Consider the following 21,729-nt stretch of genomic DNA (forward strand, 5'->3'; position numbering starts at 1 on the left):
CTGAAGGTTTTCATCTCAACACGATCCCTGTCTTGCCGTCGCTCTGTGAGAATCAAAGGCAATAACAGGAGTATCACAAATCACCTGGTAGCTCTCATCCAGGCTGCCTGAGTTACCCCTCAAGCTCCACCAAGCACCAACTGATCCTCCCTCCCATGGAGAAATGGTCGCGAGTATCATTTATGACATCGTATGTATTCACATGGCTACTTCCTGTGTCAGTTTGGAATTCTGCCTACATCATTGCTAGGCCTCTGAGCACATGGCAATGGCATCCCTGCTATAGTATGTAAAGAACAGGATGAGAAGTAAATCAAAACTTGCCCTGAGGCAGCCAACATTTGCTCAGTGTTGGGCAGACTCATTAGATTTCTTTGACCTCCTCACAGAAACCCCATGATGACTGTATCTACAATTCCTTCTCAGACCACAAATGTTAGGCTCACAGGGGTTAAGTCCATTTCCCAGTATTTCTCAGTCAAGTTAGTGTCAGAACAGAGATTGTATCCTCACATTTTGGTCTGCCTCCTAAGTATTTGGTCGACATCCTAAGTATTCCTCTAGCTACTATGCTGGTTCTAATTTAATGGTGAACTTTTGGGCCTCAAGGATAGATTTCTTTGACCAGACAAGGGATGATGTTTTGTGAATAGGATCTAGTAACTCTTGCTTGGGGGTTGGGAGGGGGAGTGTCCAGGTGCCTTGGAACAAATGGAGATATCTGTCTTGAACTAAATGTACAAATCTTTTTTAGATCACAGTTTTCACAGATTAGAAGTCACTTTGAGCTGTCAGTGTCTGGTATATAATGGGGCTTAATTAGTATTTGTTAAAGGAATGTAGACAACAATGTAGATTTGGGATCAAGAAAGCCACTTTGGAGAATCCATACATCTCAACCATTTCTACCCACATCTATTTATTCCATAAAAAATGGGCTGCAGAACTGTTTCATAACCTGTTTGTATAACTAACATCTTTTGAACTTTTCTTATGCAGAATTAGTATTTTTTCATTAGTGTACAGTTAGAAATACAGCTAATTACCCCCCTCTTGATTAATGCTAAAACTACTGATTTTCTTAGGAAGGGAGGGTTTTGTAACTGGTGACAGAAATGAGGAGACATTTCCCTTAAATCCAGCACAGATAGCTTCCTGAGTATGTGGTATGTGTAGTATGATTGTTCTGGACCTACATGCATGTCTGTGTGTGTTAAACCTTTTGGTACCATTATCGTCCTTGTCTCAGAGAAAAGTAAGAATGTGTGTGTGTGTGTGTGTGTGTGCGTGCGTGTACATGGGCATGTGTTAATATTATCTGTTTTAAATTTGCATAATTAGATTACACATACATATATTTCATATCATGTTGGAAAATGCATTGCCACAGAAAACTGGACCCTAATGTACATTTTCTTTTCATGTATTATGCATTATATATGGCCAATTTTTCCTTCTTGTTTTTTTTTAAATCTTGTCATTTTAACATTTGAATTGATTTTCAAATTTAAAGTCTTAGATTTCTGTATACAAGGTATTCCTAATGGTGGAGGCCAAATAACCCTGTGTAGCATGGCTTGGGATTTAGGGTGGTTCCAAGATTTGAGTCCATGTTCTACAGCTTCCTAGAAGAAGCACATAAATATCTTAAATTATAAGAGACAATTTCCTACAGATATTTACACCAATATACTTCTCCACTAATAGTGCAGGAGAGTCTGATTTCCTAGAGTATGCTCAACCATTCAAAAGTCATTCTTACACTTTCACCCAGACATTTCATTTTTAAACTTTATCATACAAAATATTCTCTGCTGGAATATATGCTTATAATTATATGGCTGTGCTTTACAGGCTCTTTGACACAGAAAAACAATGGGACCAGAGAGTGGTTGATATTGACAGAAGAGGGGGTAGAAATGATTGTCCCTGGAATCAAGGGCAGATGGGAAGTAAGGGACATGGATACCCTACATGCAGAGAAAAAAAGCCAAGGGATGGATGTATGGGCCAGAAAGGTGAGGGTGATCATTGGTAAGAAAATGAAACACAACTGGAAAAAGCCTCTGAGGACCTGAATTCATCCTGGCAATATGCACCTCTCTGGAAACCTTCCTTTCTCTCCATGTATAACCTGTCTGTTACTTCATCTTCAAGCCAAACAGTTTCCACACAGAGAAATAGTTCCCACACAGACAGAGAAAGGAGAGATGGTACAGGGGAACAGCATGCAGTGATGAGTCTCTTGGACAGAAGGCTGGAGCTCAGGGCATGTTGTTCCCAGACACAACACCCATCATTGCCCCCTGGACTTTTTGAGTCCTGTCCCAGTGCTCATTTCAGCCCTAACATGGGGTCACACATTATTGGTTTGGGGCATAGGATCTGAGGTCAGATTAATCAAGATTTGAATTGTGCTGCTAAATTCTATGGTCCAGGGAAAGTAACTTTGACTTCATGGTGACTCACCTTATTTTTTTTTTTCCTCTTACATTCAAAATAGTCACAGTTTTGCCTCATAAGATAATTGTGACAATTGAGTTAATATATGAAAATATATATAAAACACCTGGAGAAATGCCTGTGGCCCAATAAGCATGGTAAGTAAGTTAGCTACTACTATGTCATTACTTAGTACAAAATCTGGTATTTAGTAAAGGATGAATGTGTGTTATTTGCATTTATTGTTATTAGTCTTCTGGGAAATGAGAAAGAAAATGGAAGGGTGTATGGGAAAAGATTGTGGTGCCATCTATTAATGTATTTTACCAAGTAGCAACAGTAAAACGGGATAGCCCTGGTGAGAAATGATCTGACATACTGATTAAGAGAACCAAAGTAAAAAGCTTAGACTCTGAAACAGGCATACAAAAAGTTTTGAAGGGGGATTTACATTCCCAGTTGCTACATTTTTGCTAAAAATGTATTATTATTCAAAAAATGGTTCAGCTTTAAGTGTTAGGCCAAGTAAGTAAGATAGAATACTTCTGGAACCTTATATGACACTATATGAAAGAAAAAATACAGGATATAAAACTGTATATTACAGAGTGATGTAAGAAACATGGCTGACCAGGAAGCTACAGGTCTTCCTTCTGCCACACAGACATTGAGTTAACAGCAATATACGAACCAGAATACCTCTGTAAGAACTCGGGAGATCAACTGAGAAGATACGGCACTCAGGCCATTATAAAACCAAGAAGGGATTTTTGCTAAAGGGGTAGGAAAATTCATGTTGTTTGGCAGTACTGTTCATGCCCATCTGCCTATGTGACATACCATGAAACGACTGGGAGAAACTCCCCCTTATTCCCTTTCCTTCATTAGTATGGAAACAAAAGTAGACCATGTATCCAACATTCTGGCTTGTTAGGGGGATGATCCAGGACTAATTTCTGCTTTGTTTAGATTAGAAAACTTACTTGACTTGCATCAGAATTTAGAAAGTGCTGAAAACAGAGGTGAGCAGTAAGTTAGAGGTTCAGTTTCACAGGCAGATGACAGGGAGAGTAAAAGAGATCAGAAAAGTTATGAAAGGTCTTAGAACTTTCAGCAAGGTTGACTTTAGTGAAGGTCATCCCCTGGATGAAGCCTGTATACAACAAGTGGCAGAGACAGTTGTTTTTTCTAATGATCAAGTCTCAGGAAAAATTACAAGGCCTACAAAGAAACAGGGAAACATGGCCCAATTAAAAGAACAAAACTCCAGAAACTGACTCTAAAACAAAAAGCAGATCCATGAGCTGTCTGACAAAGACTTATAAAATAACTGTAAGAAAGATCCTCAATGAACTAACAGTGAAAACAGATAGACAATTTGATGAAACAGGAAAAAAATCTGAACAAAATGAGATCATCAATAAAGTGATAAAAACTTAAAAAGCAGAAATTCTAAAGCTGAAAAATAGAAGAACAACTGAAAACTTTGTAAGAGGAGTTCAACAGTAGAATTGGTCAGGCAGATGAGATAATTAGTGAATATGAAGACAGGTCATTTGAAATCAGTGAGTCAGAATAGCAAGAAGAAAAAAGAATAAAGGAAAGTAAGGAGAACACATGGGACTTATGATACATTATAAAGAAGAGCAATATGTGTAGGAGGGGAATCCAAGAAAGAAAAGAAAGGGACAGAGATCTCACTTGCAAAAATAATGGCCCCAAACTTCTCAAATCTGAGGAAAGAAAGGGACATGAAGATTCAAGAAGCTGAAGAAACTCAAATTAGGATGAATTCAAAAAGAATTACACTAAGATATATTATCAAATTGTCTAAAGTCAAAGACAATGAGAAAATCTTGTAAGCATCAAGAGAAAAGCAGTTCATCATGTGCAAGTGAACTTTTTATAATATTATCAGTTGATTTGTCAGCCAAAACTTTGTAAGCTAGAAGGGAATGAGATGATACATTATAAGTACTGAGGTAAATAAGAAAGGAACTGTCAACCAAGAATACTGTACCTGGAAAAATTGTCCTTCACAAGTGAAGGGGAAATTAAGACTTTCCAGATAAATGAAAGCTGAGGGAGTTCATTATCACTAGAATTGCTGTATAAGAAATGCTAAAGGGAGTCCAATTTAAAATGAAAAAAAATAGTAGAAAGAAAATAGTAAGCTGTATGAAAATAATATGTTCTGCAGTAAAGTTTAATACATGCACAAATATAGTAACCTGTACTATTGTAACTTTGGTGCATTTCATGACAATAATAATTTACATGACAAAAAATATTTTTAAAAACCTACAAATCTATGTTAATTAATATACAATATATAAAGATATGATGTGCAATCTCAATAGCATAAAGTAAGGAAGGTGGAGGTGTAAAGCAGTAAAATTTTTGTATGTAATTGAAGTTAAACTGTTACCAACTCAAAACAAATGCTATAACTTTAAGATGTCTTATGTAATTACAATGATAACCACAAGGAAAATACCTACAGAATATACACAAAAGCAAATGAGAAGGTAATCAAAGAATATCACTACAAAACATCAATTAAATACAGAGGAAGACAGTGAGAAATGAAAGTAGGGACAAAAAAGCTACAAGGCATACAGAAAACAATGAAGAAAATGGCAGTAGTAAGCCCTTCCCCATCAGTTATCACTTTAAATTTAAATGTATTTATTTCCCCAATCATAAGACACAGGCTGAATGGATTGAAAAAAACATGATCCAACTATATGGTGTCTACAAGAGACTCACTTTGGATCTAAGGACATACATAAGTTGAAAGCAACAGGATGGAAAAAGATATTCCATGAAAATGGTAACAAAAAGAGGGCAGCAATGACTATTCTAATACCAGAAAAAATATACATTAAGTCAAAAACTGTCAGAAGAGACAAGGAAAACATTATGTAATAATAAAAGGATTAATTCACCAAGAAACTATAACAGTTATAAATACTAAACTACAGACTCTCTAAATACATGAAGCAAACTGATAGAATTGAAGAGGGAAATAGCAACACAATAGTAGGAAACCTTACTACCTACCTTTCAATGATGGATACAACAGTCAGAGAAAAGATCAATAAGGAAATAGAGGACTTGAGCAACAGTATAGATTAATTGGGCCAAACGTATACAAAATGCTCCCCCAACAGCATACGTTCTTCACAAGTGGCACATGGAACATTCTCCAGGATAGACTGCATGTAAGGCCATAAAATAAGTCTTAGCAAATTCAAGAAGACTGAAATAATACAAAGCATCTCTTTCAAACACAATGGAATGAAACTAGAGATCAATAGTATGAAGAGAACTGGAAAATACATGATTGTATTGAAATTAACACATTCATAAATAACCAATGGGTAAAATAAGAAGTCACAAAGGAAATTAGAAAGTACTTTGAGACAAATTAAAATGAAAATACAACATTTCAAAGCTTATGGGATGCAGCATGAGCAGTGCTAAAAGGAAAGTTTATAGCTTTAAATGTGTACATTAAAAAGATGAATGATCCCAAATCAACAACATACTTTTATAGTTCAAGAAATTAGAAAAAGGATAAGCTGAACCCAAAACTAGCAGAAAACAGTAAATAATTAAATAAAAGCAAATAATAATGAAATAGAGAAAACAAAAACAATAGAGGGAGGAGGAGTTAAGATGATGGAGATGTAGGGGGACCCTAGACTTGCCTCCTTCCTCAAACAAAGCTGTATTGAGGTCAGATTACTTGAAACACCCAGGAAATTGATCTATGGAGTGGCAGAAGGATCTCCACAGTGGGAGGGAGACAGCTTGGCAAGTGTGAGGTATGTGGATGTAAATTGGGGGAGAGGAAAACAGTGCTGCTGTGGAGTGGAGGGAACCCTTTCTGTAGAGGGACAAAAGGGAGAGAAGAAGGGAGGTGTTGAGATAGTGCTGCATCGAGTTAGCATAACAGGAAAACCTCCTGGGACCACGAAATGGGGAGCAAGAAGTACTGAAGTACTGAGGGTCCCAGTTCTTTTTTGCAAACAGCATCTGGAGCTCAAACAATGAGGTTTGGGAAGCATGTGACTTTCTCCAGAGCAGAGCTGTGGTGCATGCCCCTGGAGAGCAGGGAGCTGGCTCTGGAGTGCATAGCATGGTGTAGAGATCTCCAGGTGGACTGGGAAAGAACAGTCCCCTTCCCAGAGTACTTTTTGGAAGGGGGTTTATTGCCTTCTCAAGGACAAAAGAGCCTGCAGGTGCCAGTCAAAGGCCTTTCATCAGAAGGGTGGCGAGGCTCTACTCCAGGGGAACGGTAGCAGATCTATGCCATGCCGAGTCCTTTAAGACTTTGGATTTTGAATCCAGGCTGAGTGCCAAAGTAAAAGAACAAGAGAGTTGTGGCACAGGGCAAGCTAACTGTCCTTGCCATTCTGTGAGGACTGCCTGAACAGCAGGGGTTGAGATCCCCAGTCAGGGAAGAGATTGGGGTGGCACCATTTTCCCCCCAATACCAGCACAGTGGGACTTCAGAGAGCAACACAGCAGCCTCTAATGTAGGCGGAACCCACTTACACCAAACCTTGCTCCTCCATGCCTGGCAACTGCTTATTTACTGGTGCAAGACTGAGCCAATGCAGCTAGCTTCTCCTCTAGACCAGCACAGCCAGAACCTCCCAGGCACCAACAGACAACTCTTTTTTTTCTTTTTATCCTCCTTTTTTTTTTCTTTTGGAATCAGGTGCATAGTTCCTTTCCTTTCCTTTCCTTTCCTTTCCTTTCCTTTCCTTTCTTTTCTTTTCTTTTCTTTTCTTTTTTTCTTTTCTTCTTTTCCTTGTCATTTACTTTTCTTTGTCATTTACTTTTCTCTTGTTTTTGGACCAGGCTTTTTTTATTCTTTTCTTTTTCTTTCTTTTCTGCTTTTTTTTTTTTTTTTTGCTTTTTGTTGTCTTTTTTTTCCCTTTGGAATCAGCCTTATAGTTTTTTGATTATCTGTTTTTTTTTGTTCCCTTTATTTTTCTCTTTTTATGGAATCAGGCTTCCTGACTCCTTTTTTTCCAGGTTTAAATCAACAAATGAATCAAAGCACACCTAGTTATTTAACTAGCCAAATAATCCACCACTGGAAGCAAGGAGCAGCTCTGCAGAGAACTGACTCATGGTAAAGAGCAACCAAAATGCAACAGCAGAGGGCACACAGCATAAAAAAGAAACACTTCTTGAAATGCCAGGCCCTGGAGAACATATGACCATTTTTTAATATAGTTGTGCATTCAGGTATGGGAAACATAACAAGTTTTTAAAATATGAAAAGACGAAAACTTAGCCAAAATGACAAGACAGGAATTATCCCCAAAAGAAAGGTCAAGAAGAATTCACAGCCAGGGACTTGCTCAAAACAGATATAAGAAATATATCTGAACAAGAATTTAGAACAGCAGTCATAAGACTACTAGCTAGGCTTGAAAAAAGCATAGAAGACACCAGAGAAACCCTTGCTGCAGAGATCAAAGACCTAAGAACTAGTCAACATGAATTAAAAAATGATATAAGTGAGATGCAAAATAAACTGGATACAGTGACAGTGAGGATTGCAGAAGCAGAGGAGAGAATAGGTGAAATAGAAATAAAATTATGGAAAATAATGAAGGTGAAATAAGAGAGAAAAGAAATTATAAGAGCATGAGGGGAGACTTAGAGAACTAACTGATTCCATGAAATGAAACAATATCCATATCATAGCAGTATCAGAAGAGGAAGAGTGAGAAAAAGGGGCAGAAAGTTTATTTAAAGAAATTATAGCTCAGAACTTCCCTAGTCTGGGGAGGGACACAGGCCTCCAAGTACAAGAGGTACAGAGATCTCCCTTTAAAATCAACAAATAAAGTTCAACATCACAACATACAATAGTGACACTTGCAAAATACAAAGATAAAGAGAATTCTGAAAGCAGCTATGGAGAGAATGTTCTAAGTCTACAAGAGTAGACACATAAGGTTAGCCACAGACCTGTCCACTGAAACTTGGCAGGCCAGAAAGGAGTGGTAAGAAATATTCAACATGCTGAATGGGAAATATATGCAGCCAAGAATTCTTTATCCAGCAAAGTTGCCATTCAGAATAGAAGTAGAGATAAAGAGTTTCCCAGACAAACAAAAACTATAGGAGTTTGTGACCACTAAACCAGCCCTGCAAGAAATTCTAAGGGGGACTCTCTGAGTGGGGAAAAAAAGAAGCCCAAAGCAACAAAGACTACAAAATATCAGAGAACATCATCAGAAATGCCAACTAGAGATAACACAATGGCACTAAATTCCTATATTTTAATAATAACTCTGAATGTAAATGGACTAAATGCTCCAATCAAAAGATATAGGGTAGGGGCACCTGGGTGGTTCAGTTGGTTGAGCGTCTGACTTTGGCTCAGGTCATAATCTCACAGTTCGTGGGTTTGAGCTCTGTGTCAGGCTCTGTGCTGACAGCCTGGAGCCTGGAACCTGCTTCGTATTCTGTGTCCCTCTCTCTGCCTCTTCCTTGCTCAATGCTCTCTGTCTCTCAGGGAATAAATAAACATTAAAAAAAAAAGATATAGGGTATCAGAATGGATAAGAAAACAAGACCCATCTATCTGCTGCCTACAAGAGACTCATTTTAGACCTAATGATACCTGCAGATTGCAAGAGAGGGGATGGAGAACTGGAGGTAAAAAGAAAGCCAGAGTAGGAGATGCACCAACATGACGGAGAAGTTGTCCCTCAAACACAGCAGTGTTAAGGCCAGAGGACTTTGAATTCCAAGAGTCCGGCTGCAGAGTGACAGAGACGTCTCCAGGGACCCACGGGGACAACCTGGCAGGCTACAGGTGTTTGCAAATTGGGAGAGATAAAACGGGCTGCATAGGCATGGAGGGGAGGGATCCCCTTCTGTGAAGAGACAAAGGGAAGAGAAAGGGTGTGGAAGTGTAGGACTGTATTTGGACAAGAGAAAAACCACGGAGAGGGGATCAGAAAAAAAACGGAGAAAGATCCAATCTCTAACTGCAGGGCTTTCTTCAGACTGGGGACAGCTGTTCTGTGTGAGCACCTGGGGAGAAGGGGAGCCAGTCCTCGCCCCAGTTACTAGTCCAGAGGCACAGTCCGCAGTGGGAGAAAACAATCCCCTCCCTTGAGTGCTGTGGGAAGAAGGTATGCAGGTTCAAAGGACAAAGGACCCTACCTGCGCCCTCTAGCCAGAGGCCATTTATCGGCTGGGCTAGCGGCACTTCCCTGGAACCGGGTGCGTGCAGAGTGGAACCTGTTAAGACATCTGGGTTTGAATCCCAGATGAACTCCAGGGAGGTACCGGAGACTGTGGGTGGGGAAAAAAAAGAGCCCGCTCTCGCCCCTGAGGAGAGGCTGGATTGTTGCCATTTTTCTCCCCATCACCAACAGGTGGGGCTTCAGGGAAAGGAAAACATGTCCATAGTGGAGGCAGGACCTGCCTACACCAAACCGCGCCCCTCCACACCTGGTAACTGTGTATCTACATGAATGAGGTTGATGCTGACCATCCAGACAACCCCTCCTCCAGGTCAGTGCTACCACGGGTTCCAAGGCACCCAGCGGTTTTGCATTTTCTGATTTAATTATTGGGAAATTCTTATTTTATATACAATATATATTAATATTAATATATAAGTATATATTAATATTAATATTAATATTAATATATAAGTATATATTAATATTAATATTAATATATAAGTATATATTAATATATATAAGTATATATTAATATATATCTTCCTTTTCTCCTTCTTATTCCTTCCCTTCTCTAGTCGGGTCATTCTGGCTGTTGGTTTGTTTCAGCAGACATATTTAATCTATTCTCTTTATACCTGTTCTCTATCTCCTTCTTTATTTTCCTCTCTCTCTCTGGATTAAGCTGTATAGTTTCTCTGCCTGATCATTTTTCTTTTCTTTTCTTTTTCCTTCCTCTGTCATTTCTCTCTTTGTATGGGATATGGTCTTTTCCACCACTGCCTCCACCTTTTTTCTTTTGTAAGAAAATATTTTTTCCAAGGATACTTCAATGAACAAATCAAAGAGCACCTGGTGGAGGGTCCAAAACATCACTACGAGTAGGGAGATAAAGCAATCAGAGTCACAACAATAGACAGCATGCAACACACTCCAAAACACAGCTACTGAAGGACCAGGCCCTGGACAGCATATGATCTCTCTTTAATACAGTAGTGCTCACAGGTGCAGGACACATAACAAGCTTTTAAAACACATAAGGGACAGAAAACTAGCCAAGATGATGAAATGGAAAAATTCTCCTCAAAAGAAATTCCAGGAAGAAATGACAGCTAAGGAATTTCTCAAAACAGATATAAACAATATATTTGATCAAAATTTAGAATAATAGTCATAAGATTAATCACTGGGCTTGATAAAAAGCATAGAGTAGAGCAGAGACTCTATTGCTGCAGGTATCAAGGAACTAAACAATAGTTATGATGAATTAAGAAATTCCATAAATGAGGTACAAAATAAACTAGATGTGGTGACAGTGACGATTGAAGAAGCAGTGGGGAAATTAAGTGAAATAGAAGATAAAATTATGGAAAAAGATGGAGCTGAGAAAAAGAGAGATAAAAAAATTCCAGACCACGAGGGAAGAATTAGAGAACTTAGTGATTCAATGAAACATAATAATATCCATCTCATAGGAGTTCCAGAAGAAGAGAAAGAAAGCAGCAAATTATAGCTAAGAACTTCCCCAATCTGGGTAAGGAAACAGACAGGGAAATCCAGAAGGCACAGAGAACTCCCTTCAGATGTAACAGGAATCAATCTTCAGCATGACATATAATGAAACTGGCAAAATACAAAGATAAAGAGAGAATTCTGAAAGCAGCTAGGGACAAATGGGACTTAACCTACAAGGGTAGACACATAAGGGTTGTAGCAGACCCAACTACTGAAACTTGGCAAGCCAGAAGGAAGTGGCAAGAAATATTCAATGTGCTGAATAGGAAAAATATGCAGCCAAGAATCCTTTATCCAGCAAGGTTGTTATTCAGAATAGAAGGAGAGATAAAAGTTTTCTCAGACAAATAAAAACGGAAAGAGTTCATCACCACTAAACCAGCCCTACAAGAGATCCTAAGGGTGTATCTGTGAGTGGAATGTTGCAAAGACTACAAAGGAGCAGAGACATCACCACAAGCATGAAACGTACAGATAACACAATACCACTAAATCCATATCTTTCAATAATAACGCTGAGTGTAAATGTACTAAATGCTCCAATCAAAAGATATAGGGTATCAGAATGGATAAAAACCAAGATCCATCTATTTATTTGCTGCCTACAAGACACCCATTTTAGACCTGAGGACACCTTCAGATTGAAAGTTAGGGTATGCTACTGGAAGTCAAAAGAAATCTGGAATAGCCATACTTTTATCAGACAAACTAGATTTTAAACTAAATGTTGTAACAAGAGATGAAGAAGAGTATTATATCATAATTACAGGGTCTATCCATCAAGAAGAGCTAACAATTATAAATGTTTATGCATCCAATTTGAAAGCACCCAAATATATAAAACAATCACAAACATAAGCAATATTATTGATAAGAATACGGCAATTGCAGGTGACTTTAATATTCCACTTACAACAATGGACAGATCATCTAAGCAGAAAATAAATAAATAAACAATGGCCCTGAATGATACACTGGACCAGATGGACTTGACAGATATATTCAGAACTTTTCATCCTAAAGCAGAAGAATACACATTCTTCTCGAGTGCACATGGAACATTCTCCAAGATAGATCACATACTGAGTCACAAAACAGCCCTCAATAAATATAAAAGAATTGAAATCATACCATGCACATTTTCAGATCACAACGGTATGAAACTTGAAATCAACCACAAGAAAAAATCTGGAAAGCCCTCATATACATGCAGGTTAAAGAACATCCTACTGAAGAATGAAGGGATTAACCAGAAAATTAAAGGAGAAATTAAAAAATGCATGGAAGCAAATGAAAATGAAAACATGACAGTCCAAACCCTTTAGGATGTTGCAAAGGCAGTCCTAAGAGGAAAGTACATTGCAATTCAGACCTATCTCAAGAAGCAAGAAAGGTCCCAAATACAAAATCTAACCTTACCCCTAAAGGAGCTAGAAAAGGACCAGCAAATAAAGCCCAAATCCAGCAGAAGAAGGGAAATAATAAAGATTATGGCAGAAATAAACAATACCAGAACAAAATTAAAAACCCCAGTAGAACAGATTAATGAACCTAAAAGCTGGTCTTTTGAAAAAACAAACAAAATTGATAAACCCAAAAAAACAAATAATCCAGTGAAGAAATGGGCAGACGAAATGAACATTCTTCCAAAGAAGACATCCAGATGGCTTAACAGACACATGAAAAGATGCTCAAAATCACTCATCATCAAGGAAATACAAATCAAAACCACAATGACATACCACCTCATATCTGTCAGAATGGCTAAAATTAACAACTCAGGAAACAACAGATGTTGGTGGATGCAGAGAAAGGGGAACACTTTTGCACTGTTGGTGGGAATACAGACTGGTGCAGCCACTGTGGAAAACAGTATGGAGGTTCCTCAAAAAATTAAAAATAGAGCTACCTTACAATCCAGCAATTGCTCGACTAGGTATTTGTCTAAAGGATACAAAAATGCTGACTCATAGGAGCACATGCACCCCAATGTTTATAGCAGCATTATCAACAATAAATAGGAAACTATGGAAAGAGTCCAAATGTCCATCAACTGATGACATGGATGTCATGGATGTCTGTGGAGATTATATGTATATATAATCACACACAATGGAATACTACTTGATGAAAAAGAACAAATATTGCCATTTGCAACAATGTGGATGGAAAACCATAATTATTATGCTAAGTGAAGTAAATCAGTCAGAGAAAGACAAATATATGTTTTCATTCATATGTGGAATTTAAGAAACAGAATAGATGAACATAGAGGAAGGGAAAGAAAAATAAGATAAAAACAGAGGGGGAGGCAAACCATAAGAGACTCTTAAATACAGAGCACAAACTGAAGGTTGCTGGATGGGAGGCAGGTGGGGGGGATAGGCTAATGAGTGATGGGCATTAAGGAGGACACTTGTTGGGATGAGCACTGGGTGTGATACATAAGAGATAAATCACTGGGTTCTACTCCTGAAGCAAAGACTACACTGTAGGTTAACTAACTTTAATTTAAATTTAAAAAAGCCCCACAATGAGATATTTGTATATACCTATTAAAATGGTGATAATAAAAAATACCATGTGCTCAGAAGTTCCAGAGCAACCAGAACTCTCCTACACTGTTCGTGAAATGCAAAATGGTGCAGTCACCCTGGAAAACAGTTTAGCAGTTTCCTAGGAAGTTACACATAAGCTTACCATATGACACAGCAATCCCACTCCTGAGTGTTTACCTCAGAGAGAAAAAAACTTAGGTACAAATTAAAAGGAGCTACTCATAATCACTAAAACATAAATGTCCTCCAATGAGTAAATAAACTATGGTTACTTTATAGAATACATGATAAGTGGGGGAAAAAACTATTGATACATGTAACAATTTGTATAAATCTCAAAGGCATTTTGCTAAGTGAAAGAAGCCAGTCTCAAAAGGTTAAATGCTATATAATTCCATTTAAATAACATTCTCAAAGAAAATTATAATGATAAAGAATCAGTGGTTGCCAGGCATTGGGGTTTGGGACGGCATGACTATAGACTTACAGCATGAGGGAGGTTTTTGGAGTGACAGAATTGTTTTGTATCCAGTGGAGATGGTTATAAAATCTACACAGGGGTTAAAATTTGTAGAACTGTACACCAAAAAAATAAACTCAGTGTATTATTCTTTTAAATAATAAAAGAAAAGAAAACAAAAAAATTGATAACTTCTTGCCATACTTCTCAAAAAGAAAAGAAAGAACCCAAATAGATAAAGTTACAAATGAAAGAGGGGAGATCACAATCAACACTACAGAAATACAATTATAAGAGAATACTATGAAGAAATATATGCCAACAAACTGGACAATGTGGAAGAAATGGACAGAGTCCTAGAAACTTACACACTACCAAAACTCAAACAGGAAGAAATAGAAAATTTGAACACGTCCATAACCACCAAAGAAATTGAATCAGTAATCAAAAATCTCCCAACAAACAAGAGTCCTGGGCCAGATGGCTTCCCAGGGGAATTCCACGAGATATTTATTTATTTATTTATTTATTTTATATATGAAATTTATTGACAAATTGGTTTCCATACAACACCCAGTGCTCATCCCAAAAGGTGCCCTCCTCAATACCCATCACCCACCCTCTCCTCCCTCCCACCCCCCATCAACCCTCAGTTTGTTCTCAGTTTTTAACAGTCTCTTATGCTTTGGCTCTCTCCCACTCTAACCTCTTTTTTTTTTTCCTTCCCTTCCCCCATGGGTTCCTGTTAAGTTTCTCAGGATCCACATAAAAGTGAAACCATATGGTATCTGTCTTTCTCTGTATGGCTTATTTCACTTAGCATCACACTCTCCAGTTCCATCCACGTTGCTACAAAAGGCCATATTTCATTTTTTCTCATTGCCACGTAGTATTCCATTGTGTATATAAACCACAATTTCTTTATCCATTCATCAGTTGATGGACATTTAGGCTCTTTCCATAATTTGGCTATTGTTGAGAGTGCTGCTATGAACATTGGGGTACAAGTGGCCCTATGCATCAGGACTCCTGTATCCCTTGGGTAAATTCCTAGCAGTGCTATTGCTGGGTCATAGGGTAGGTCTATTTTTACTTTTCTGAGGAACCTCCACACTGCTTTCCAGAGCGGCTGCACCAATTTGCATTCCCACCAACAGTGCAAGAGGGTTCCCGTTTCTCCACATCCTTTCCGGCATCTATAGTCTCCTGATTTGTTCATTTTGGCCACTCTGACTGGCGTGAGGTGATACCTGAGTGTGGTTTTGATTTGTATTTCCCTGATAAGGAGCGACGCTGAACATCTTTTCATAAGGAACACTTCTAAGTGTACTCTGTAAGACCAGCATTACCCTTATAATAAAGCCAGATTGACACTATAAGAAAACTATAGACCAATAACCCCTGGTGAATACTGGTGCAAAATCTTCAAAAAAATATGAACCAACCAAATTCAACAGCACATTAAAAGGTTTATACATTGGGGTCCCTGGGTGGCTCAGTCAGTTGGGCGTCCGACTTCGGCTCAGGTCATGATCTCACAGCTTGTGGGTGGGTGTGAGCCCCGCATCAGGCTCTGTGCTGACATCTTGGAGCCTGGAGACTGCTTCGGATTCTGTGTCTCCCTCCCTCCCTGCTCACACTCTGTGTCTCTCTTTCTCTCTCAAAAATAAACATTTAAAAAATGTTTAAAAAAGTAAAAGAAAAAACCACATTTGACAAACTAGGAATAGAAGGAAACATCATTAATCAGCAGAGGGATGTAAATAAAAAAACACAGTGAAATATCACCCATACCCATTAGGATGGCTACAAAAAAACACACACATAAAGTGTTAGCAAAGTATGTGAAGAAATAGGAACCCTTATGCACTATTGGTGGGAGTGCAAAAACAGTACAGCCTCTATGGAAAATAGTATGGAGATTCCTCAAAAAATTAAAAATAGAACTACAATATGACTCAGCAATCCCAATTCTGGGTGTATATATTCACAGAATTGAAAGCAGAGTCTCAAAGAGATATTTGCACACCCATGGTCATAGCATTATTCAGAAAAAGCCAAGAAGTAGATGGTAAACTGTTCATTGATGGATCAATAGGTAAACAAATTCTGCTGTAAACAAATTCTGCTGTATACATACAGTAGAATATTATTCAGACTTAAAAAGGAAGGAAATCCTGTCACATGCTACAAGATGGATGAAACTTGACAACATTATGCTAAATTAAATAAGCTGGTCACAATAAGACAAATACTGTAGGATTCCACTCTTATGAGATATCTAGTCAAATTCATAGAAATGGATAGTAGAATGGTAGTTACCAGGGGCTGGGGGAAGAGGGCAAAGAGTTTCAGTTTTGCAAGATGAAAAAGTTCTGGAGATCGGTTTCACAACAATGTGAGTACACTTAACAGTACTGAACTATACACTTAGAAATGGTTATGATGGTAAATTTTATGTTATGTGTTTTTTTACCAAAATTAAAAAAAATGTACATCATATTACTCATAAGTAAATATTAGTGGAAATTTATATTCTGATTTATAAATAAAAACATAAAGAAGTCAAGGTAAAAGAACATAAGAATGTCAACTGTGTTTATAAATGGGTGGTTGGAATGTGGAATATTTATACTTTCATGTCCACGCTATACTTGTACATAAGGCTGGGTTTGGGTTTTGTCAGGTGCTTGGGGAGAAGCATTACTCCTGTTGACTCATTACACAGCACAATAGAAACAATTTATTATTTATAATCAGATCCCCCTTCCTTCTCTGTGATTAACAAGCTGCAACACTTTGGATGATTCACCCAATATATCCTGATCCCAAACTACTTATATGTAAAAATCAGCGATTAGAGTTAGCCACCACCTTGATCAAGATATAAAGCATATTCCACACTTTAAGAGGTTTCCAATTAGTCTCTTCATCTCTTAGCTCCATGTAAACCTTGACCTGCATTCTGTCACTATATATTAGTTTTGCCTGCTCTAGAATCTCATATAAATGGAATCATACATCCTGTATGCCTTTGTCTCTGGCTTCTTCAAGTCAGCATAATGTTTTTGAGATTCACCCATGTTTTTGTCTTTTTAATTGCTGAGTAATATCCCATTGTATGTACCTGTTTACCTTTGATATTGTTTTAAAGAAATATCAGGAAGAAGTCAAAGTATTTATATTAAATTAGCAATTTTTCTTGATCAGTTTTCTATTATTTTATAATGATATAATTTCTTCCTTTACCACTCCTTTATCTCTCTAAAAATATTATCTTCAGGTCCTGTTCAGCCTTTTCTATTTTTTTATTCCCTTAGTGAAAATAATTTAATTTACTGAATTTGTTCTGTCTCTTCCACCTTTACCTTGGATTGTGACTGTCTCCTGCAAAGAAAGCTTCACTGCCATTCTTCATTGTGCTTGTGGGTGCTTGGCTTTCACCTATACCTTGTTCTGGCCTTGCCACTGGTTTAGCTTCCTTCCTGACCCACCACTGGTGATCCCTGATTTCCCACTGTATTTTCCCATTTCCTTTCTTTTTTTAAAAAAGAGATTCTTCTCTCTTTCTTACATGGGAATTTTTACTTCATATCTCCAGCATAATTATCTATTTATTACTGTTTCCATGATATATGTATTTATTAATGTAACATTGTTCCAAAACCACAAATATATATTTTCAAATTAAATATTTTTAAATACTTGCACTCTCATCATTTAAATCATTCAGATAGTTCTGAACCTTGTTCACATGCTAAAGCCACTAGGGGAGATTGAAAAAACTTACTAGCACCAGGCTACACCTATAACACTTAAAGCAGAATTGGAATCAGACTAGGCAACTACATTTTTAAAACTCTCCACATGACTGCAGTGTGCAACCAAGATTGAAAACCACTGTGTTAAAGTATCAGTTTTTTGGTTTAGGCTTGCCAGAAGATCCTAAGAATGACTTCCATCTCATTTGCTGATCTTTCACTCAGTGATGTTTTGGAGACCTAGTGGTTCCATTAACATAGAGCAGGGAATTGGCAAACTGGTCCATGGACCAAACCTATCCTGTTGCCTGTTTCTGTGGGCCCTGTAAGCTAATAATGGCTTTTACATATTTCAGTGGTTGAAAAATCAGTTCCCACAACTCAGCCACACCATAAACAAATGGATTCCTGAGAAAAAAACCCTACAATCTTCCTGGGCTTAGCCAAAGGCACTTCCAACCACTTACCAGTTACTGTGCACTAGCTTTAAGAACACTTGCTCTAAGCCAGAGTTCAAGAAACGTTTCCTGGAAAGGATCAGTTCATAAATATTGAGGCTCTGCAGACTTTTCACTCTTTGATGGAGCTAGTCAAATCTGTTGCTGTTGGCCAAGAGCTGTGTTCTAATATAACTTTATGTATGCCATGGACGTGTAGAATTTCAAATAATTTTCACATGTAATAAAATATTATTTTAAATTGAAGAAATTGAAAATAATAATATAAAGAGTATTCTTTTTTAAATTTCTTTAAAGTTTTATCTTATTTTTTTGAGAGACAGAGGACAAGCAGGGAGGGGCAGACAAAGAGGGAGACACAGAATCCAAAGCAGGCTCTAGGCTCTGAGTTGTCAGCACAGAGCCCGCCACAGGGCTCAAATCCATGAATGGGAGATCATGACCTGAGCCAAAGTCAGACACACAACTGACTGAGCCACCCAGGCATCCCTAAAGAGTATTCTTTTTTAACAGAAAGCAGATTCTTGACAAAAATGCACGAAAAGGCAAAATTACTATTCAATCCTAATTAGCTATAGAAATGCAAAAAATTAGAAATAATAGCAAACCAAATCCAGCGATGGCTAAAACACATAATACAACATTATAAAGTTGTGTTTATCCCAAGCTTGCAATGTCAGATTAACATTAGGAGATCCATAATATAATCCAACACATTAATAAGATAAAGGAGCAGGAAAAGGATAATCATCACAAAGATTTCAGGAAAAAAGGCATACCATAAAATCCAATAACCAATCAAGATTAAGCAACAACAATTCTCAGCTAGCCAGGAATAGAGAGATATTTCTTTAAACAGATAAAAGGTTTTTTTTTTTAAACTAGAACACCATACATGATAGTGAAACATTAAAAGCATTCCATATTAAATCAAGAGGCAAAGACCACTCATATAATCAGTTCTGTTCAACATCTTACTGAGTCTCCTAGGCAGTGAGTGAGTGCAGTAACCAAAATAAATACATACACACATGTATACATAAATTATTAAATGTGTAATAGTGAAGAAACAAAACCATCTTCATAAAAGACTGAAGAGAATCTACAGAAAATTATAATAAAGATTAACCATGTTATTGGATGTAATACTAATATACACAAAAGAATTATAACAAACAGAAAATAATATTTCATTGTGAATATATCATTTACAATAGCAAAAAGATTTGGTTCTGTAAAATATAGTATGAATTGACTCACTTTGCAACCCTTCCACTTGTAAACTCCATGATGTTCTGTTACAGCAGCCTGAATGGGCTAACACTACCTCTCTCTTTGATATTCAAATTGCATATTAGCATAGTTATCCTAAAAACATGACAATATAAAAATCTTTTTACCTTCATTTCTGTATGTCTCACATTTCTTTAATGGAAGAACACATTTTTGTTGTTGCTGTCTTTCAGACATAGTGTTTTGTAGATCAAACTTGGAAGTGCTGAAATGAGAGAAAAAATAAAGTGCATATACTATAATAAAAATATTACACGTGAAGATATTCTTTAACCATCTATCAAACAATACTTAAAAACACCATAAATGTAAACGCAATCCTTTATTTGCTGAATTCAACTCATTAACTAACACCTACATTGTCTTTATGAAATGTCTCACCTGTAATTTTACTTAATATGCTTTTCTAAAATAAATTGCTGTTTCCACATGAAGAAAACGAGGGAGGGAGAGGGTTTTCAAGGAGTCCAACAAGCAATGGATAGAAAATCAGGAGGAATATCAGAAGTTAATAGTGTCTGGTTAGATTAGTTTAAGCCATTTAGAAAGTCCTAGCACAAAAATATATGTGCCCAATATGTACTTTGAAAAACTGCTGAACTCCAAATTAATATAAGAAATATATTTTAAAACTTCATATAGTGGCTACTTTCACACTTAAAAATATTTTTTATTATACTTGATCTTTCACACTTTTATTAAAAAAATGTCCAATTCTTAAAAGAAGTCTCCTTCCCTATTTTCTTTTTTTTTTTTAACATTTATTTATTTTTGAGACAGAGAGAGACAGAGCATGAACGGGGGGAGGGCCAGAGAGAGAGGGAGACACAGAATCTGAAGCAGGCTCCAGGCTCTGAGCTGTCAGCACAGAGCCTGATGCGGGGCTCGAACTCACGACGGTGAGATCGTGACCTGAGGGAAGTCGGACGCTCAACCAACTGAGCCACCCAGGCGCCCCTCCTTCCCTATTTTCTAGAGAATCAAGTAACTGACAGAAATTAAAATCATATTTGGAATTGTCTATACAAATTAGCATCTAGGAGGTCTCCAGGGTCCTTGATAACAATATGGTCAGATGATGGCAGATGAATCCATTACACTGCACACACAGTTAATATGCAGGGCGATAATCAAGAGTATGGCTTTGGTGTGGGGGTGGGGAAGAGGAACGTGAAGGAGGTCCCACCGCGTTTCTAGAGACTAGTCATTGAGAGCAGTCCATGAACCCCTGCCGCATCCTTTCGTTTCAATTCTCCGAGTAAACATCTAGTACTTGCTGCTGCCCCACCTACCCGAGTACTTTTTGCCACGGCACGGTATACAAGTTGGTGGAAACACTGGGATCTGAACCAGAGTCTCCCGAAAAGTTTCCCATTTGTCAGGGTGCAAACCACAATTTTAAAAGACATCTGCGTGTATAGGTCTGACTTCTCAGAAAGCTAAGTTGAATAACACTTCAGGAGATTCTCCACACACTTAAAAGCACAGACAGACATTCGCACACGACCGTAGGGGGATCACATGACTGCACGATCCCTGTAACCCACAGCTGTTGGGGTCTACCTGACTTCCAGGGCCTTGACTGGCAGGGTCCGTTTGGCGGAAAAATCTAAGCTACCTCAGGTTCAGGAGCCCTCGATTTTCGCGTGACTGAGAACGCTGAGCCTCACGTGACCATTGGATATAAGTGACCAACAGTGATTGGATAGCTGCAGTGTTCACGTGACTGCAAGGGTTTGCCTGTCACGTGATGGTAGGAGCAACATGGCTGCTGACTCATAGATCTGAAGAGTTTGGCAGTCCATGAACTTGTGTGATAGAGACAACTAAACCTGACATGTGACCATAGCATTCCATATGACCATCGGAAGCAGGATACCCACATGACTCCCAGAGCTTAGGCTTCCACATGCCATTAGCTACTCAGGGTCACATGACAGTAAGAATACACGTGATAGGCAGGATTTAGGAGTCCATGATGCTGTAGTGACTTGAAGAGCTGAATCTACCACATGA

At 37.9% G+C, this 21,729-nt stretch overlaps 1 protein-coding gene across 1 annotated transcript in view; it reads right to left on the minus strand.

Annotated features, from left to right (window-relative positions):
* LOC101092919 (nuclear RNA export factor 2-like) overlaps positions 1 to 21,196 on the minus strand; it is a 33,665-nt gene extending 12,469 nt beyond the window's left edge. The window contains exons 1-2 of the mRNA XM_045050388.1: positions 21,006 to 21,196; positions 19,821 to 19,918 (exon numbers count right to left, since the gene is read on the minus strand). Coding sequence (XP_044906323.1) covers positions 19,821 to 19,918; positions 21,006 to 21,088 — 181 coding nt within the window. The 5' untranslated portion in view covers positions 21,089 to 21,196. The remainder of the gene's footprint in view (positions 1 to 19,820; positions 19,919 to 21,005) is intronic.
* Between the last annotated feature and the right edge of the window lie 533 nt (positions 21,197 to 21,729).

Source organism: Felis catus, chromosome X (genome assembly GCF_018350175.1).
Source record: "Felis catus isolate Fca126 chromosome X, F.catus_Fca126_mat1.0, whole genome shotgun sequence".
Lineage (NCBI taxonomy): Eukaryota > Metazoa > Chordata > Mammalia > Carnivora > Felidae > Felis > Felis catus.